The 19,996-nt window shown below is 39.5% G+C and overlaps 1 protein-coding gene across 1 annotated transcript in view; it reads left to right on the top strand.

Moving 5' to 3' along the window:
* prmt3 (protein arginine methyltransferase 3) overlaps positions 1-19,996 on the top strand; it is an 87,018-nt gene that overhangs the window by 42,507 nt on the left and 24,515 nt on the right. The window contains exon 13 of the mRNA XM_047363882.1: positions 8,386-8,472. Coding sequence (XP_047219838.1) covers positions 8,386-8,472 — 87 coding nt within the window. The remainder of the gene's footprint in view (positions 1-8,385; positions 8,473-19,996) is intronic.

Raw genomic sequence — 19,996 nt, forward strand, 5'->3', positions numbered from 1 at the left:
CTGACCAGTTTAAATCGCACAGAAGAAGAAGATATCAAAAATAACAATGATGATTACAGAGTACTATTTGTGCTCTGGGTTCTTTTGAATCTAACGTTTCTCCACCAAAGTGCTAATTTTCTTCTCCGTGTTTTACTCAGGAAGTGTTTGTGCATGTTGAGCATCAAAGAACACACCGTCTACTAGTGGTGTGGTGGGGGATTACACCGTTTTCACATTTCCACTGTCTCTGTGTTCTGTGCACTGAGATCATAGTCAAAACGTTGTCATGTAGATTTCTTAAAAAACAATACTATTTTCAATGGATCATTGGTGTGTTAACAAGGCCTTAATATGTTTACATTTTCTTGGATATTATGGTTGGATACACAGATTAGCCAAGAACAGCAATCTAAGGGTGTTTTCACACCAGGAAAGTCCATTAGTCCGCTTGTTTGGTCCAGACCAAAAATTGACTTTATTTCTTTTTTTGTTTGGTGCGGTTTGCTTTCACATTGTACTTTTTGCAAGTGAACTATTACTTCTAAACAAAGCCACGCGGGTGCTCCCATTGGACAGAAATGACCAGGATGGGACACAGCACAGACCCAGAAATGTAGGAAAACAACTGTACAGCAACTCTGCCCTGCATATTTGTGCTGTTATTACAGCTGCAATATTATTGTGAGAGTCAGCTCATTAAACGCAGATTTTGCAAAGTTCTATTTCTAATTTTGGAATGGCATTGGAGAATGCATGTGTCCTGTCCCACAACATGCCAGCAGAGTTGCTAAGCAATATACAGCTTATCAGGTATGATGATTTCAGTACAACGTACACCTTTGATACCGGCTACGGTGGCTTGTTAAGTCCAAAGAGACGTACGTTTTCTGTAGTTGGTTCGGATCGGGGCCGGTTTGTATTCAGACAATAAGTGAACCGCACCAGAGTCCGTTTGGAAGCGCTTGAGTGTATTCATACCTGCACAAAAGGTCCGGACCAACAGGGGAAACGAACTCTGGTCTGTTTAAAGCGGACCAAAAGTGGCAGGTGTGAATACACCCTAAAAAAAAAGAAATGGATTAAACTGGATTAAAATGGACTAAAATGTCAAAAACGTAATGAGTTTCACTTGCAGTCAAACAATAAAGTCATTGACATGTATTAGTCTTGCTGGTTTATGAAGCCATTTCTATGACTTTTGGAGTCCAGTGACAAACACTGAGAGCTATTATCTAAAAATAGAGAAAACATGGAGCAGTGGCGATCGTTCACATTTTCTGTGGATTGATGAGACAAAATTGAAACTTTCTGGAAGATGTGCATCCCATTAACTTCTGGCTTCTAGGGCTGTTGCTGTTTCAGGATGGAACCATGAATTCTGCTTTCTGTTAGAAAATCTTGATGGAAAATGTCTGGCCATCATTATTTAGCAGGACAATGATCTATGGCACGCCAGCAAGTCAGTCTTTAAATCAATGAATGCAACAACAAAAAGCAAAACGATATAAGTTTTAGAGTTACCTAGACAAAAGGTCCTGAGTTAAATGCAGTTGATATTCTGAAAGCTCTTCATTACGACTGAATTCCAACAATTCAGCTTAGAAAAGTGAGCCAAAATTCCTCAACAGCAAGACTCATTTTCACTGATCGCAAAAGATTGATGACAGTTGTTGCCGCCAAGGGTGGCACAACCAGTTATTAGGTTTAGGAGACAATTACTTTTTCACACAGGGCTAAGTTGTGTTCAGTAGCTATTTTCCTTTAATAAATAAAATCATCATTTGAAAAATGCCTTTTGTAGTTCTTAGGGAATGCGTATCTGATTATAAAAACTGTTTGATTATTTGAAACATTTAAGTGTATGGATAGAGTAAAAACAAGAACTTTGTAAGGAGGAAAATTTAAATATGTGGATATGTTATCAAGATACTCTGATGGCAACAAACAAAACACACTGCTCTACCAGAAAGCTTTTCGATTAACTCGCATCCTAAAGAAGTTATGTAAGAGTTCAAAATTTTAGCAGGCAAACATTGCCAGGCAATTATGTAACTCCCAATGTGTGTTTTGCAGACACGGAAAAATTGCGTTTGCAAGAGTCAAGTTGTTAGATATAGAAAATGAAACCCAGAGATAGTGGTGGAGCGATAGATAGGGCCATGAAGTTTAGCGAAGTGCTTGTGGGGATGCTATAAGGCTGGGTGATGGATCTGACTAGTCCTTGCTTAAGTTTCTTTTAGAAAAACGTCATGACTCTCAGCGGACTTTAAATAGAGGGGTTTTCACAAAGTGATTGCACACGTTTCACTGAGATAAAACCTACACACCCACCAACAAACCCAGTAAAGCAGAATTAAATTTAAGAACGAAAAATGTCCAGGGATGCTCTTTGCTCTTGGCTCTGCGGTCCTTTGCCAGTTAGTGTCTTTGATAAGTGTTGCGTCCTCAACCCATCAGGGCAGGTGATGAATGAGGGGAGAACTTTGATGTAATGGAATTTGAATCCTCTAATTGATAGCTTCTCCCCTCAAGTGACAAATAGTTACCCCTTCTGCCCAAATTACAAGGACTTTCATCTATTGCGTCCTGTTGATACGATCCAATAGGATTCCATTAGTGCTGGCTGCAATTCCATAAAATTGATAGTGGTTTTGTGGAATTATAAATTGAACAGATTAGGGTTTTTTTCTTCAGTGAGAACAGATTGAAATGTTTAACTTCAGAAATATTAACTTGCTGTCGTTTTAGATCTCTATTTGTGTGGATTTTTTTGTTGTTGAAATTCCTTGGGTGTTGCTCAAAAGTCTCGTAAAAACATATGATTACAAGCTCTCTGTTTCTTACAGGATTCAAATCGTTTGTCCCATTTGTGTTTAAATTACATAAGAACCCCATATGTTATTGTTGCTAAGTTTTCCTACAATCTGGTATTTAGTGAAAATTTGGACTCCACAAGACACGTCCAGTAAAATCAGAGACAAAATGTTTTCTAAGCTGTAAGATTCAGTTAATAAGGATTTTACCCCATTACAGAAAGACGATAGAGGGATGTACATGACTTGTGACAATAACTAGCTTATTGATGTTGGGACTAGAGGGTGACACGGGAGTGGATTTTCTCTCCTGTCCCATCCCGCTCCCACAGAAAAATGTCTTGTCCCATCCCAATCCCAGGCCAGCATAACGAAAAAAATCCTGTCCCGTCCCACTCCTGGTAAATTGACTCCCACTCCCGTCCCGCTCCCATTCAGAACGACTCCCACTCCTGTGCCACTCCCATTTTTGTTTTCTTCATTTAGTCTTTTGGCAATTTCTTTCTTTGAAGGACCAGTTAGGTCCCTGTTTTTAGCTGTAGTAAAGGCCAGTTAAAGTAAAAAGAATAATAATGAAGAAATAATAAAATATCAAACAAGGAAACAGACCATGCCTATCTTAGTTGAAATAACAAAATGTACATAGTTGTATTTTACTTATTTATTAAGTGACTGTTTCCTTTGAACAATGACATTACTTTTTATGTTTCAAGTTGCTGAAACGAAAGAAAAATGCACCTAGCAAGAGAACTGTACTTGTTGAACAAAAGGACAAAAGGCATTACCTTCATAATTTAGAAACTGTACCTCAATGGTTCACAGCCCTGGTCCTCAGGGACCCCTTCCCTGCAAGTTTTAGATGTTTGTCTGCTCCAGAACACCTGATTCAAATTCTAACATGACCTCCTATACAGGCATCAAGAATGGAGGGTCAAACTGGACAAAATTAATACAATAAAATCATCATTAAATAAATAAATGTTGTGAATGTCCCATAAGTGAAGTAAATGTAACATGAAAGAAATGTAACATTAAATGTGCCATTAAAGGTACCATTTATTTATTTAATACATCATTAGAAACAATAAATGTACCATTATATCATGAAATGGACTATAATGCAATTAAATATGCCACTGAATAATTAAGTATAATTTTAAAGACGACATGACGTAATTAGTGGTACACTTAATATTTAATGATGTATTAAATAAATTGTACATTTAATGGTACATTCATTTTTTTTTCTATTTCACAACATATTTATTTAATATCTTCCCTTGATGAAGCCTTTCTACGAGGTCCGCGAGGGGACATGGGGAATTTTTTCTCTTTTGTGTCCCCACGCAATAGTCTTTGCGTTATTTCACAATACTTTGTGGGATAGTTTCCAAACCAGATAACTGCAAAATTGAAACAAACACTACACCCGTTTTGAGATTTATTGAGTTTTATTTTGAAATCAGCATTAAATAAAATGATCTTCAATCAGACTAAAAGACAGTTTTTATCCACAAGCTGTCAAACAAACTACTGAACTCTGGACCATAAAACTGCACGAAACCACATCTGTGACACTTTGTTTGCTTATTACTGCTGCATGATGTGTACTTTTGTTTTGTACGCCATTAGTGTTTTTGTTTTTATCGTGATTTGAACGGTTCTTCTTATCCTAAGCATTTTATCGCATTGTTTACTGCGTGTTAACCTGCATATGACAAATAAACCATATCAATCACATATCAGTGTTTGTTTTATGAGCAGTTTGTCATCTGTGCTGCTGCTCCAAAATGCCGAACGCAAAAGTATTGCGTGGAGACGCAAAATAAATAAATTTCCCCATGTCCCCTCACTGGCTTCCGTACCTTACCTCTTAAATCTTTAGCGCACATGCAGCAATTTTGTTGGTCAGATGAGACTTGACACATGATGGTACTTTTGGTTTGATGAATGAAGAGATGCAGGGCTGATTTAATCCAGAATCTGTCTTACAAGTGTCCTTTAATCACTGGTGAACTTGATTACAACTAAACACGTTTTACAAGCAGCAGACTGCGTGTTAAAACCGCTACATTCAACTCTCCTGAAGTTCGGTAATATTTGCGACTTTCCTGTCAGCTCTATAAGTTTAATAGATAAGTCCTTACTTCTGACTTTACGTTGCAAATCCAATTTTACCACGTCCAGTTCTCCACCTGCGTTTGTTCCCTCCATCCTGAACGCAGGTGGAAAACACCGAGCAGAAGCACTGTTGGCTTGTGGGTCGTGTAGTTCGTTTGACTCACATTATAGTATAGGCTTCTTGGAAAAAAACTACACAATGGCGGCGTCGATCCAAGTTTTTTTTTCTTAAAGTTTATAACAAAGTCTCAGTTTTACATGTCCAAAGACAATTGATCCTAGTTTATTTCCCTCCTATTAGTTAGCTCCCGCTCCCGTCTGCTCCCGTTCATTTTTTATCCTGTACCGTCCCAATCACGGGATCTTTACTGATGCTGTATCCCGTCCCGCGGGTTTCCCGTGGGAATCCCGTGACCCGTGGGACTCCCGAAAAAATGTCAGCCTCTAGTTGGGACCCACAGCCATGGGTTACAACAGGAAATGCGGTACGGACTTTTCTGGAACTTTCAAAATAAATTGCATTAACCCACTTCCGGCATAACTTAGGAATTGGGGGTAACAGCGAACTTCCCATGATGCCACTGTCCACATAAAACCCCCACTTCCCCCACAAGTCTTTCTCTTCCACGCCGGTGATCATCGGAATAGGAGGAGACAAGCGCGCTAATGTCTCTTTGCTGGCAAAAAAAGACATAAACTCTTCAAACTGGATCCAAGGGTGTCATACGATCATCGATCATATGCGCTAAGTTAAGTACAGATGAATGACTGTTGAAAGAATCCGGTATTCATTCATAAAAATTGGGTAAATTAAGGTATAAGCATTGCTTACTTTCTCTCTGAGGCCTGCAGAAGCAAACTGTCCCAGAGAAGTCCCCAGTAGAGACGCTGTCTCTACAAGCCGAGTGAAGCGGGTTTCCCTGCCTGAGAGGACAGCAGGAGCCGCATCACCATGGTTACGGTAACGTGCTGTTTGGTCTGCCCGACAGAACAGCCGCCACTCCCCACAGCTAAGGACGTTAGCTGTAGCTAACCTTTTAAAGACTGTGGACGTTTCTTCAAACTTCGCCGCCTTTCACAATGTTCCTCACCACAGTTCCTGGGGTTAGGTTTTGGGCAGAGAGTAATAGGGAAGGATTTAAGTTGAAATGATCTGAACGTTTTTTATTTTCATGAAGTTTAGTTTTGTTTGTGTTGAACTCAGCTGCTCAGGTTGTGTTCTTTGTTTGTATGTTTTCAAAGTTAAGACAAACTTTACTTGAAGGTTGATTTTAAACAGAAGATTGATCATAACGCGCCGTCCGCGCTCATGCATTTTAACCCTTTTATTGACGGTATTTTTAAAGGTATTTGTTTGATTCTGGTGCTAAGCTATCAGCCTCCTTTGTTAGCTTCAACAGCTAACAGGTAAGGACAAGTGCTTGCTGCCAAATAATTACCCAGAAAGGTTAGTTTTCAATCCAGTAAATAATGTGTCCCTAACATAATTTTACTAAATTTGATAATTAAGTAAACACCATTAAGCCCCATTTATCCAGAAAGATTTGGCTCTTTTCCAAAATATTCTCGTAATAATATTTATTTAAATATTTTAATAAATAAAGGCAGCAATGAGACCCCATTGAGAATTAGCCATCCAGATGGTTGGTTTTATTCAGCAGATCATTCTTAAAACATTATTTTATTAAACTAATATTTTACCTACAGGTATGCTGATTATTGCCTAAGTTAGTTCCAAGACTAACTTAACTTCATTTCCAGATCCTTCAAGATAATCCTTGGTTCTCAAACATAAACATTGCATGGTAATGTTGCATTACTCTTTTGGTCATGATTTTCAATCATCTCTCATCAACTTGTTTATATTGTACATAGCCTATTAGTCTTCGTTATTCTTTAATTCTGCTTGGTAGTTTAGTTGGATTGTTTTAGCATAGTAAAGTTTGTTGATTGAAATATGTTTGACTTTGAGTTGACTTATTTTTGTTAATAAATTCTTGTATTTTAAGAAACTGTGAATTCATTCCATATATGTGCAGAGTTTATGCTGTTCAATAATGTCAGAGCTCGTCTCACACCTTTCTATTTTGTCCTAATACCATCGCCTTACTGGGCTGGTATTCACAGGACAACCCTTAACAGAGCGTAATATTATTTGATTAAATATTAAATAATATTCTCAGATTCATAATCTCAACATTGACGTTTGGCTAATATTCACCTCATCTCCACATAGAACATTGCACTGCAGTTCTTTCAAGTCGCAAAAATGTCTTAAATTAACTATTAATATTACAAATCTGAAAAATCATTTAGGTTCTTTTTTCAGACACTTCTGCCAACCAAGTATGCAAGATGTCAGTCATGTTTAAGATTTGCTTAAATCTCGGGACATGTAGCAGAAACTTGTGTTTAATCACGTATATTTTATGTGATTTAGACTGCCTCCTGTATAGATGTAAAAACATAAAGTCAAGATTAATGTAAGAAAATAATTTTTCTGTAGTAAAGTCAAATTTAATGTAAGAAAACAATTTTTCTGTAGTTGTTATTGAATGTTTTTAAAGAATATTGTAACTGTACACCTAAATACATAAAGAAAGCAAGAAAATGTGAAAACTAATATTTTTATGGTAAGCAAAACCAGGATCTAAATTATCTCATTTTTTTCTAATCGTTGTCTCTGACTTCACAAACATGAGCTCAGTTTAGAAGACTGCCTTCTTTTATGTAAGGCCACTTTTGGCATCTGAGGTAAACAGTCTCTTTCAGACATTTTGAAGAAGGTCATTTCACTGCTTCAGGGCATTTGGACCTCGGAACAGTACAGTAGTTTTACATTATGAGCTACAACAACATTTAATTTTAGAATTTGAATTAGATTAGATTGGACCAGGTTCAGGTTTTGAAAGTAAATCTGGTTTAGGCATCAAAGAAAGCATTGTAACAGTAAGTTAATTGAATTTTAGTATTTATTGTAGAATAGTTTGATCCATGTTTGCATCTAAATCTTAGCGTGAAGTAGAGTTAATTTAACTTACCAAAAATAATACTAAACCAGTCCCTCGTAGCTACACTTCTGAATATAAGCTAACTTCAGTAACGTATCGTTCTGCTAAATCTTTTAGTGTTGAATTTTTATTTATGTTGACCAGATGTATGCACATCATAAATGGGTAATGTTTTGTTTTTTATCAGATGAAGCTCCATTATGCGCCTGGCCAGTTTAGCACAGGTTTTTGGTATATTTATATTTCTCAACCCTTTGCAAAACAACAGGTTTTCTTTCATGTGGTATAGAAATTTTGCCTTCACATTTAGTTTTTTTTTTTTTTTCGAGTTCACCAGTGCTTTGATAGATCCATTTTAGTTTTTACTGTACGCTGCATAGCTTTATCCCCTGCTATATTTGACTTTTTGCTTGATTTGTTTTCACTGTCATCATTTTTCTCTTTTTTTATTTCACCAGACATTGGACTGTAACACAGTGTGCCTGTCAGAGCTGGAGTTTACTGCAGATTTCTTCCTAAAGATAACAAAAACCACAGAATGCACGGTAAGAATTACAAACCCATAGACTCATCTTAACAGTACTTTTGACTCACTGAAGATACTGTGGCAACCTCTTAAGAAAGCACAACTTCCGAGGCAACTGTTTAACCAGCTATTCGTGTCATTTTAATGCTGCAAAAATAGTGTGACTGTTGTTACCTTGGTGTATGTTTTTCTCAGCTGTCCTTCTTAGGTTCAAACATTAAAGAAAACACATTGTAACAAACAAGTTTGTTCATCCACTTTTAACACCTGTCATTTATCATAAATCTAACAAAAAAACAAGGCATCGCACCTAGACAAGGCATTAGTCAGCCATGCTGAGAGATTACCCTTTGGTTCAAGATGTCGTCTGTCACTTGGATATTTCATTGAGTCTCAAATTCAATCAGATATATTAGCAAATGTGACTTCAAATGATAAGTCATACAACATGGTGAATGCTTATAGCCTGCTTTTTGTGTTATTCTCTGAGATTAATATGAGCACAACCCACAGATGGTGCCCAACTTATACAGGGAAAAACACATAAATGTGTATGAACTGGTTGCAGAAGCCTGCAAATATATAAAACATGCTTCTCTTCAAATCTACTTGAATCTTCTGAACTTGCAGCATTAGTATATTCAGGTGAACACAGACAAAAAGCAGATGAATGATGTACTCACCTTTCAGGACTTTCATTTCACACAGTTTGTACCCATATACAACATACGGGTACTAAACCATGGGAGTTCTTCACCTCAACACTATAAAGACTCATTGTAGGTCTCGTATCTTTAATGCCCCGGTCTGCACTCTACAGTCATCTGACTTATCAAAAATATTCTTACTCCTGTTTGAGAGTGTTCAGAACAAGGCAATTTTTGTAAGGCTCTAATGATGACAGAAAAGCCTTGATTGTGTTCTAGGCTCTACAGGAGTGTTGTTTTCTTAAGGGAATTACTTCTTCAGGAAATATTTCAGATATTTTACTCAGAAAAAAGTTCAAAAATAAAATAAAAAAATGGCAATATGTTTTTTTCAATTAATATGTATTCAGTCCTTCTGATTAAAAACTTAGATTTTTTGGCACTTTTTGGAACATCTAGAGACTGAAACTTTTGACATTTATCTTCGCTAGTCCAGTTGAAAGGAGGGTGTCTGTGGAAATACATTTTCATTTTTTAGTTGTGGACTTTGGTTGGGTCACTGTGATCTAAACCAGTGTTGTCCAGAGTGGGGCCAGATGTTGCCATGTCTCCGCATGGAAGGTGACATGCTTAGGAGATAATTCAGACATTTGAATCAGTTGTGTTGGAGCAAGGACACATCTAAGACCTGCTAAAGGACTGACAGTGAGTTTCCCTGTTCCTGCTATAGAAAATCCGGACCGGCCAATGCTGCCAGTATTATGTGTGATTATGGGGATGGTGTGAGGTCTCTGAGGCCTTCAAAGTACATCTGTTTTTACTGAGATTAAACGACACACTAAATTGGACTCTGTGATAATTAGCTGACTTCTGAATTGGTTGTACTGGAATTTATTTATAGGTTTGAGATGAAAAAGTTCTGAATAATTCTGCACATTACAGTTTTAAGATTTTATTAATTTAAAAACGTTTGAAAGTAATTTAGCATTTTCTTGCTGCTTTATAGTAATGCACTACTTTAGGATGGTCCATTGCATAAAATCCTAAAAGAATACATTAAAGTCTGTCACTCTAAGAAATGAATTGTTGAATTTACTTAACCAAATTATGTCAACTGGTTCCACTAAACCTAGCTGATTAAATGTAAGAGTATTACACATTTAATTTAACATATTAAAGACAAACTAATGAAGTTCACTGAATCCAGCACGGTAGACTTAAGTTTGTATAACTTAATGCTGTGAAGTGAAGTTTAACAGATGCTCAGTGTTACTTATGCCAGGTTAATTCAGTTTATTCAATATTATTGAGTTGTATTAAAGTTATTGTATTTCATTGACTGAAATTAATATACTCATATTCCAGTTAAACAACTTTGTTTGGTGGAACAAGTTGACATAACTGGGTTACGAAATTGCAACATTTACATTTTTTGTTTTTTGTAGATCACTCTAACAAATTTAACCCACTCAACTTTATTAAAAAGTCAACTTTAAGAACAGTACAGGCAAACATTGCAGTTTGTCACAAAATAAAATGCACAACACAAGTTAAGTTTTTAGAAGTTAATTTAAAGAAAATACAAAAAAACGTTATCGTGCTTGATTAAAAATGTTCTTTTAAAGCCCAAGTCGTTCCCAGGCCAGCAGAGAGACATAGTCCCTCCAGCGTGTCCTGGGCCGTCCCCTGGGCCTCCTCCTGGTGGGACGTGCCTGGAACACCACCCGAGGAAGGCGTCCAGAAGGCATCCGGTATAGATGCCCGAGTCACCTCAACTGGCTTCTCTCGATCTGGAGGAGCAGCGGCTCTACTCCGAGCTCCTCCCGGATGGCCGAGCTCCTCACCCTATCTCTAAGGGAGCGCCCCGCCACCCTACGGAGGAAGCTAATTTCAGCCGCTTGTATCCGGGATCTCGTTCTTTCGGTCATGACCCAAAGTTTATGGCCATAGGTGAGGGTAGGAACGTAGACCGACTGGTAAATCGAGAGCTTTGCTTTTCGGTTCAGCTCTCTCTTCACCACAACGGACCTGCACAGCGCCCCCATTACTGCGGCAGCCTCACCGATCCGTCTGTCGATCACTCTTCCCTCACTCATGAACAAGACCCCGAGATACTTGAACATCTCCACTTGAGGCAGGAACTCCCTTCCAACCTGAAGAAGACAAGTCGCCCTTTTCCGGTCGAGAACCATGGCCTCGGACTTGGAGGAGCTGATCCTCATCCCAGCCGCTTCACACTGTAAGGATTATGATTATTGATTAATTAATATTCATCAAGAATTATAATTTAAAATCATAATTTGAAAAAATTAAATTTCTTTACCAAAAATCATTACTTACGGATAGAAATCAAAGATGTCCTCTGGTGTTGTGATTATGGGGTCAAAGCTCTTTAATAATTACAAATTATTAACCAAAACCACCAACTGTCACTGTTTATTCAACCACTTCACCGAAGGTGGGGGAACTTTAACCTTGTTTTGACAGATAAATCACTCTTGCACAAAATAAACACAATCGCTTCTCTTAATTATATTTATGAAGATTTATTGAAGCCAAATAATCTTGATATACCATTATTCTGGTCCAAAGACCTTCACCTAACTAACAAGCACCATTCTACACAAAGGGAATAAAAATGACTACCTAACAATGAAAATAAAATAATATATATGCGCATTTAGTGTCTATGAAGATCAAACCAGCAGTTTTATGGACAAAATGTGTAATTTGGGTTAAATGGAAAGAAGTCCTCCTGGTGTTCTGATGTCTCGATTGCAGCGATCAGCTGATAAAACGGTGGGGCCACGCCCCTTTAGCCACAACCAGCTGATCGCCCCAAATCTTGACAAAGGGTCATAAAAGGCGGGAACTCAGTGGAAAATCTCCAGCAATAAAACTGGAACAAAGAGTGGTTGGGCGAGGCCCAGACCGCAGTTGCTTTGAATGAAAACTTTTAAAAGTCCAACTTCTAACTCCTGGCTGATTTGAGATCAGCCGGACAAAACATTAATCACGCACAATTCAGCAGCGCTTGCGCACCAAATCAAAACACAGCTCAGCATAACATAATTCAATCAGTATTGCATGCAACAAGTTAATACCTGAGATTAACTGCTGGTGATCCTACATCACTTTAACTATGCCTCATCCTACCCAGACCTCAAATGCACCTATCCGGCTTAATGTGAAAAGAACGAAATTACTTTGACGTTGATTTCTGCTCTCCACCGGTTAAAAAGGATCAAATTAAAGGAAAAAAAAACGATAATTTCTCATCCGTCCAGGAGGGGAAAAGATGAACCGTTAGTCGACTGCATTGCACAAGGAGGAAAACTCATCTCCTTGGACATAGAACCTCTGTTTGTTTCCACCTGCGCCGGGTGTCGGTGTGGTCTTCGATTGGCAAATAAATCTCTTGATTTTCTCATATCAGACAGATTTCCAGCTTTCAAGCTCTTCCGGGAATGGCCTTGTGGAGCAAAAGTTTGCCTGCTAGCTTTTGTCTCTCCAGATATGCGCCTCCTGTCCTGTGAGACAGGCGGCAAATGGCAACGAAACTCTGCATCTCAGCCGGTTTATGCTCCCAGTGACGTCAGAGCTGCGACGTCTGTTGAGAGCGTGTGTCAAAATGTGCGACCAAAATGGATGGCCCCAACAACACTCGGCTGCAAACCGCTCCAGTGCATGCTCTAGGTGACAAAGGGCAGCCCTGCCGGAGTCCAACATGCACAGGTCTGACTTAGTGCCAGCAATGCGGACCAAACTCCTGCTCCGCTTGTACAGAGACCGCATGGCTCCTAATAAAGGGCCCCGATTCCATACTCCTGGAGCACCACCCACGGGGGACCATGAGGGACACAGTCGAATGCCTTTTCCAGGTCCACAAAACACATGTGGACTGGTTGGGCAAACTCCCAGGAACCCTCGAGTACCCTGCAGAGGATATAGAGTGGGTCCAGTGTTCCACGGCCGGGACAAAAACCACACTGCTCCTCCTGAAGCTGAGGTTCGACTATTGGCCTGTCTCCTCTTCAACACCCTGGCGTAGGCCTTACCAGGGAGGCTGAGAAGTCTGATCCCCCTATAGTTGGAACACACCCTCCGGTCTCCCTTCTTATGAATGGTCTAAAACTTTAAGTAAACCAGATGCTTCACTAGAAAACGGCCTGCTTTAACCAAAACATTGAACATTTTGGTACTATTGTAAACTAAAAACACAACACAGCTGTAAAACTTGAATTACAATTTCCTTAATCCAAAAACCAGTATGCTGCTCTGTGCAGCTGCAGATATTTAGTGCTTTAAAAATTCAAATAGCTCACTCAAAAAATAAATAATTTTCCATTTCCTCACAATAAGTTCAAGCTGCATTAAATCCAAAAATGTCATTCGAAGAACTCTTCGCACTGATATTTAAACCAAGACACACATATCCTTTCAGTCATTTCTGAATGGCCATACTAACTAACTAAATTACTATAATCACTTTAAGGATACACAGATATGGGAAATTACACCATTGATGTGAATTATAGAGAAAAAGAAAACCTTTGGCTAGAAAGAAACATCTAATTTCCTAAATTTTAACTTTTACATAGACCAAAGAAAACAATTCCTTACCTTGTATGTAACATGGGAGGTTCCGATCTGAATATAATATAATAGATCTGACCCACATACAGAAGAACACTCCGGAGAGATAGATTAAGGGAAATTATGTTTTTATTGTGCCAACAATAATCAGAAAACGAGAACTGAAGAATCTTAAACTGTATGGAAAGCGGGGAGGAGATCTTTTGAAAACAGGGAACTAAATGAGACAAAGCAAACGAGTAATTTTGATAGGTAAACTGCTTACTAAGTGCGTGCGGTCAGGTCGCCAGGGGTAGAGGGATTCGGAGTCTAGGTTGTCAAAACAGAAATTGTTCAGATGATTTCTTTGGTGATGTTTGAGCTTGGTGATTTCAGGAGAGAGTTCAGTGTGCAGATACTTGCGTTGGAGGGTGGACAGGGTCCTCTTAAGTCTAGGTCCAGGAAACAGGAAACTGCCAGCTTGGTCTGATGGAAACAGTTGTTAGGAGACAAAGTCCTCAGAACGTTGTTCGTCCAGAAACGTCCGGACACGAAATCAGTGATTAGCGAAGTAAATCCAAAGTTCAGGTTTTCAGCCTGCGAAGGAGCATAAACAAATTTACTTGGAAATGACAAACAAAGCATAGACATAGTGTTGGCTGAGCTTGTTACCTCTGAAGGCACAACACTCTGGCGTCAAAGTGCTGGCAGCCTCCTGCTTAAGTACTCCTCCAAGCAGTCAGTGGAATAAGTTGCACCTGTCACTCAGCACACCTGAGAAACACTGAACACATGTTGCAAGCACAAAATACAGGTCCTTCTCAAAATATTAGCATATTGTGATAAAGTTCATTATTTTCCATAATGTTATGATGAAAATTTAACATTCATATATTTTAGATTCATTGTACACTAACTGAAATATTTCAGGTCTTTTATTGTCTTAATACGGATGATTTTGGCATACAGCTCATGAAAACCCAAAATTCCTATCTCACAAAATTAGCATATCATTAAAAGGGTCTCTAAACGAGCTATGAACCTAATCATCTGAATCAACGAGTTAACTCTAAACACCTGCAAAAGATTCCTGAGGCCTTTAAAACTCCCAGCCTGGTTCATCACTCAAAACCCCAATCATGGGTAAGACTGCCGACCTGACTGCTGTCCAGAAGGCCACTATTGACACCCTCAAGCAAGAGGGTAAGACACAGAAAGAAATTTCAGAACGAATAGGCTGTTCCCAGAGTGCTGTATCAAGGCACCTCAGTGGGAAGTCTGTGGGAAGGAAAAAGTGTATCAGAAAACGCTGCACAACGAGAAGAGGTGACCGGACCCTGAGGAAGATTGTGGAGAAGGGCCGATTCCAGACCTTGGGGGACCTGCGGAAGCAGTGGACTGAGTCTGGAGTAGAAACATCCAGAGCCACCGTGCACAGGCGTGTGCAGGAAATGGGCTACAGGTGCCGCATTCCCCAGGTCAAGCCACTTTTGAACCAGAAACAGCGGCAGAAGCGCCTGACCTGGGCTACAGAGAAGCAGCACTGGACTGTTGCTCAGTGGTCCAAAGTACTTTTTTCGGATGAAAGCAAATTCTGCATGTCATTTGGAAATCAAGGTGCCAGAGTCTGGAGGAAGACTGGGGAGAAGGAAATGCCAAAATGCCAGAAGTCCAGTGTCAAGTACCCACAGTCAGTGATGGTCTGGGGTGCCGTGTCAGCTGCTGGTGTTGGTCCACTGTGTTTTATCAAGGGCAGGGTCAATGCAGCTAGCTATCAGGAGATTTTGGAGCACTTCATGCTTCCATCTGCTGAAAAGCTTTATGGAGATGAAGATTTCATTTTTCAGCACGACCTGGCACCTGCTCACAGTGCCAAAACCACTGGTAAATGGTTTACTGACCATGGTATCACTGTGCTCAATTGGCCTGCCAACTCTCCTGACCTGAACCCCATAGAGAATCTGTGGGATATTGTGAAGAGAACGTTGAGAGACTCAAGACCCAACATTCTGGATGAGCTAAAGGCCGCTATCGAAGCATCCTGGGCCTCCATAAGACCTCAGCAGTGCCACAGTCTGATTGCCTCCATGCCACGCCACATTGAAGCAGTCATTTCTGCCAAAGGATTCCCGACCAAGTATTGAGTGCATAACTGTACATGATTATTTGAAGGTTGAAGTTTTTTGTATTAAAAACACTTTTCTTTTATTGGTCGGATGAAATATGCTAATTTTGTGAGATAGGAATTTTGGGTTTTCATGAGCTGTATGCCACAATCATCCGTATTAAGACAATAAAAGACCTGAAATATTTCAGTTAGTGTACAATGAATCTAAAATATATGAATGTTAAATTTTCATCATGACATTATGGAAAATAATGAACTTTATCACAATATGCTAATATTTTGAGAAGGACCTGTAGATGTATTTTTTGGGTTGTTGGCAGCCTCTGTCTGGGCTGACCTCACAGCATCTTCCCACTGTGTCTGAGCCACATTTGTCTATATAATACAAGCTGTAACTACAGATTAGCTCCATTTTTGTAGACCCTGATGCTTTGTGAAGTGTTCTGTCTGTGACAGACCTTACTTATTGTGTCGAAGTGGCTCTGTGTTGTGTTGTGGTGTCTGTGTGCTGCACTGTTGAATGTATGGGTTTAATGGACAATCAATACGTAGTTATTTTCTGGCCTGTGCTCTCTGGGTAAAGCTGGTGGATATAATGGCATTCATAAACATCCTCTCATTTTTCCTGTCTTCTCAGCTCTGTAATTGAAAACATCCGAGTTCTATTTCTAGGATCTAAGTTCAGACGTATTTGGAGACCAGTGCAGCAAAACAGATGATTCGATCATATGGGCAAGGCGTGTTGAGTTTTCCTTTAATTAAATTTTTTTAGCTGCTGCTTTTGTATGGTTTGCTTCTAATTTATCACACTGCACAGATCTTGTAAAGAATGTGTGTGAAAACACACACATACAAAATAAATGTTTCCCCCCATTGGTAAGATTTATTTTTCACTCATGCTCTGATATTTATTTAATTTTCAATGTGTCCTGTGTAATAGAAATCACTTGGGGAGTTTGCAAAGTCTCCTCTCACATTTCCACCCTGAAGATACAGATCTGTTGTCAGAATGGGCCGTAGCTTTTTAGTAGTTAGGGGTATAATGTGTGAAGGGTAAACTGCTCCTGGACCAGTGCTCGGGCATTGGGAAGAGGGGAGCTGCTGCCTCTCCTGTCCTGTGATTGAACGCCTGCTTTTGTTCTCTCGCCGACAGTCCATTCATCAGCTTGGCCTGCCTAACCTTGCATTAAATGAACAGCACTACCCCTGCGTCTGCGCCGTTTCACCATAAGACAAATCCTCCTGCTCTTTACTTTTTTTTAACCCCCCTCCTTTCCTTTTCTATCACTTATATCTCACAAGCTCAGTACCTTGTTTACACTCTCTGCCTTTACAAAACTTGGCTTAGAGCAAATATATGTGCTGACGGTTTCATTAAAACTTCAATTTTCAGAGGTGTTTTTTTTTTTTTTTTTTTTTTTTTTCATTCTTTTCCATCTCATTTTTAGTGTTACTACTGTCATGATCACTTACCTGAAGAAATGGCAGCAAAACTGCCTCAATGTCTTCCAAGGCTGGCGATGATGTTTTTTGATGGGGTGGCAGGAGAGACTAAGTTTCTGTGTATAATTAATTTTAGCACCGCTGTCTCACTATTGCTGATGTGGTTACTGTTGCCGTGCTGAGAAGGGAAAAAAATCTGTGCAATCCATCTCTAACCTGCTTTCCATCAAATTTAAATTGTGTGTCTGGAGGTTTGGCCTTCTGGAGTGTCAGGTCAGGCTCCCGTCAACTTCAAGGACAAAGTTTAGTACATTAAGGAGGGGATTGGTAATGTAAAAATCCACGCTCTAATGTACCGCACTAGATCATTGTGGTGAGAACTAGCCATAAGCATTATTTGTTATTTCATGACTTTGGAAGGGCCGTCCCCTGGGCCTCTTCCCGGGGGGACGTGCCTGGAACACCTCCCGAGTGCAGGGGGAGTGTTTTAAAAGTATTTTTTATTAATTTGTTTTTAACCTTGAGCTTTGTGGGTTTTTTTGTTTTGTTTAATCACAAATACATCAGACATAGTAACAGTTGCAATAGTGCTTCCATTTGAAAAAATATTCTTTTATGTCTTACCTTTACACAGGTACAAAATGTTTGCATGAAGACCTTATAACTGTGGAGCTATACTTGATTTAATTCAGGTATGTAATTTCAGGCAGAAATTCCTTCTAAAACCCCATGAACTGAATATAAATCGTTAACCCTCCACTTTCCCACTGCCAAGCTTTCCATGTTACAGCGATGATGAAATTAAAGTTCAGCTGCAAGTCTTTCATATACAGTACCTACCAAAAGTTTGGACACACCTTCTTATTCAAAGAGTTTTATTTTCATGACTATGAATATTGTAGCTTCACACTGAAGGCATCAAAACTATGAATTAACAAATGTGGAATTATATACTGAACAAAAAAGTATGAAACTGAAACAACAACTGAAAATATGTCTTATATTCTTGATTCTTCAAAGTAGCCACCTATTGCTTTGATTATTGCTCCACACACTCTTGGCATTCTGTTGATGAGCTTCAAGAGATAGTCACCTGAAATGGTTTTCCAACAGTCTTGAAGGAGTTTCCAGAGATGCTTAGCACTTGTTGGCCCTTTTGCCTTCATTCTGCGGTCCAGCTCACCCCAAACCATCTCGATTGGATTCAGGTCCGGTGACTGTGGAGGCCAGGTCATCTGGTGCAGCACCCCATCACTCTCCTTCTTGGTCAAATAGCCCTTACACAGCCTGGAGGTGTGTTTGGGGTCATTGTCCTGTTGAAAAATAAATGATGGTCCAACTAAACGCAAACCGGATGGAATAGCATGACGCTGCAAGATGCTGTGGTAGCCATGCTGGTTCAGTATGCCTTCAATTTTGAATAAATCCCCAACAGTGTCACCAGCAAAGCACCCCCACACCATCACACCTCCTCCTCCATGCTTCACGGTGGGAACCAGGCATGTAGAGTCCATCCGTTCACCTCTTCTGCGCCGCACAAAGACACGGTGGTTGGAACCAAAGATCTCAAACTTGGACTCATCAGACCAAAGCACAGATTTCCACTGGTCTAATGTCCATTCCTTGTGTTCTTTAGCCCAAACAAGTCTCTTCTGCTTGTTGCCTGTCCTCAGCAGTGGTTTCCTAGCAGCTATTTTACCATGAAGGCCTGATTCACACAGTCTCCTCTTAACAGTTGTTCTAGAGATATGTCTGCTGCTAGAACTCTGTGTGGCATTGACCTGTTCTCTAATCTGAGCTGCTGTTAACCTGCGATTTCTGAGGCTGTTGACTCGGATGAACTTATCGTCCGCAGCAGAGGTGACTCTTGGTCTTCCTTTCCTGGGGCGGTCCTCATGTGAGCCAATTTCTTTATAGCGCTTGATGGTTTTTGCGACTGCACTTGGGGACATTTTCAAAGTTTTCCCAATTGTTCGGACTGACTGACCTTCATTTCTTAAAGTAATGATGGCCACTCGTTTTTCTTTACTTAGCTGCTTTTTTCTTGCCATAATACAAATTCTAACAGTCTATTCAGTAGGACTATCAGCTGTGTACTGTATCTACCTCCTGCACAGCACAACTGATTGTCCCAACCCCATTTATAAGGCTTGAAATCTCACTTGTTAAACCTGACAGAGCACACCTGTGAAGTGAAAACCATTTCAGGTGATTAACTCTTGAAGCTCATCAACAAAATGCCAAGAGTGTGCGTAGCAGTAATCAAAGCAAAAGGTGGCTACTTTGAAGAACCTAGAATATAAGACATATTTTCAGTTGTTTCACACTTTTCTGTTCAGTATATAATTCCACACGTGTTAATTCATAGTTTTGATGCCTTCAGTGTGAATCTACAATATTCATAGTCATGAAAATAAAGAAAACTCTTTGAATGAGAAGGTGTGTCCAAACATTTGGTCTGTACTGTATGTCTCCACAACTTTGGCCCTTCCTCTTCACCAAATACCATAAGCTCAGTTAATTTGATTATTAAGCCTTTCTCTCCTCTTCTTTGTCCTTTAATTTGATTTATGGAGTCTTGAGCGTTTGAGTATTGCCGTACTTTACAAATAACATACGGGCAAAAACAAAGTAACCTTAAACCTTCTCAAATGGATTTAGGTGAAACGACATATGAATAATCTTTGTTGAAAACCATTCCATTGTACCTCTGGCTGTATGTTTGAGGTCACTGTCCTGCTAGAAGATGA

Source organism: Girardinichthys multiradiatus, chromosome 4 (assembly GCF_021462225.1).
Source record: "Girardinichthys multiradiatus isolate DD_20200921_A chromosome 4, DD_fGirMul_XY1, whole genome shotgun sequence".
NCBI lineage: Eukaryota > Metazoa > Chordata > Actinopteri > Cyprinodontiformes > Goodeidae > Girardinichthys > Girardinichthys multiradiatus.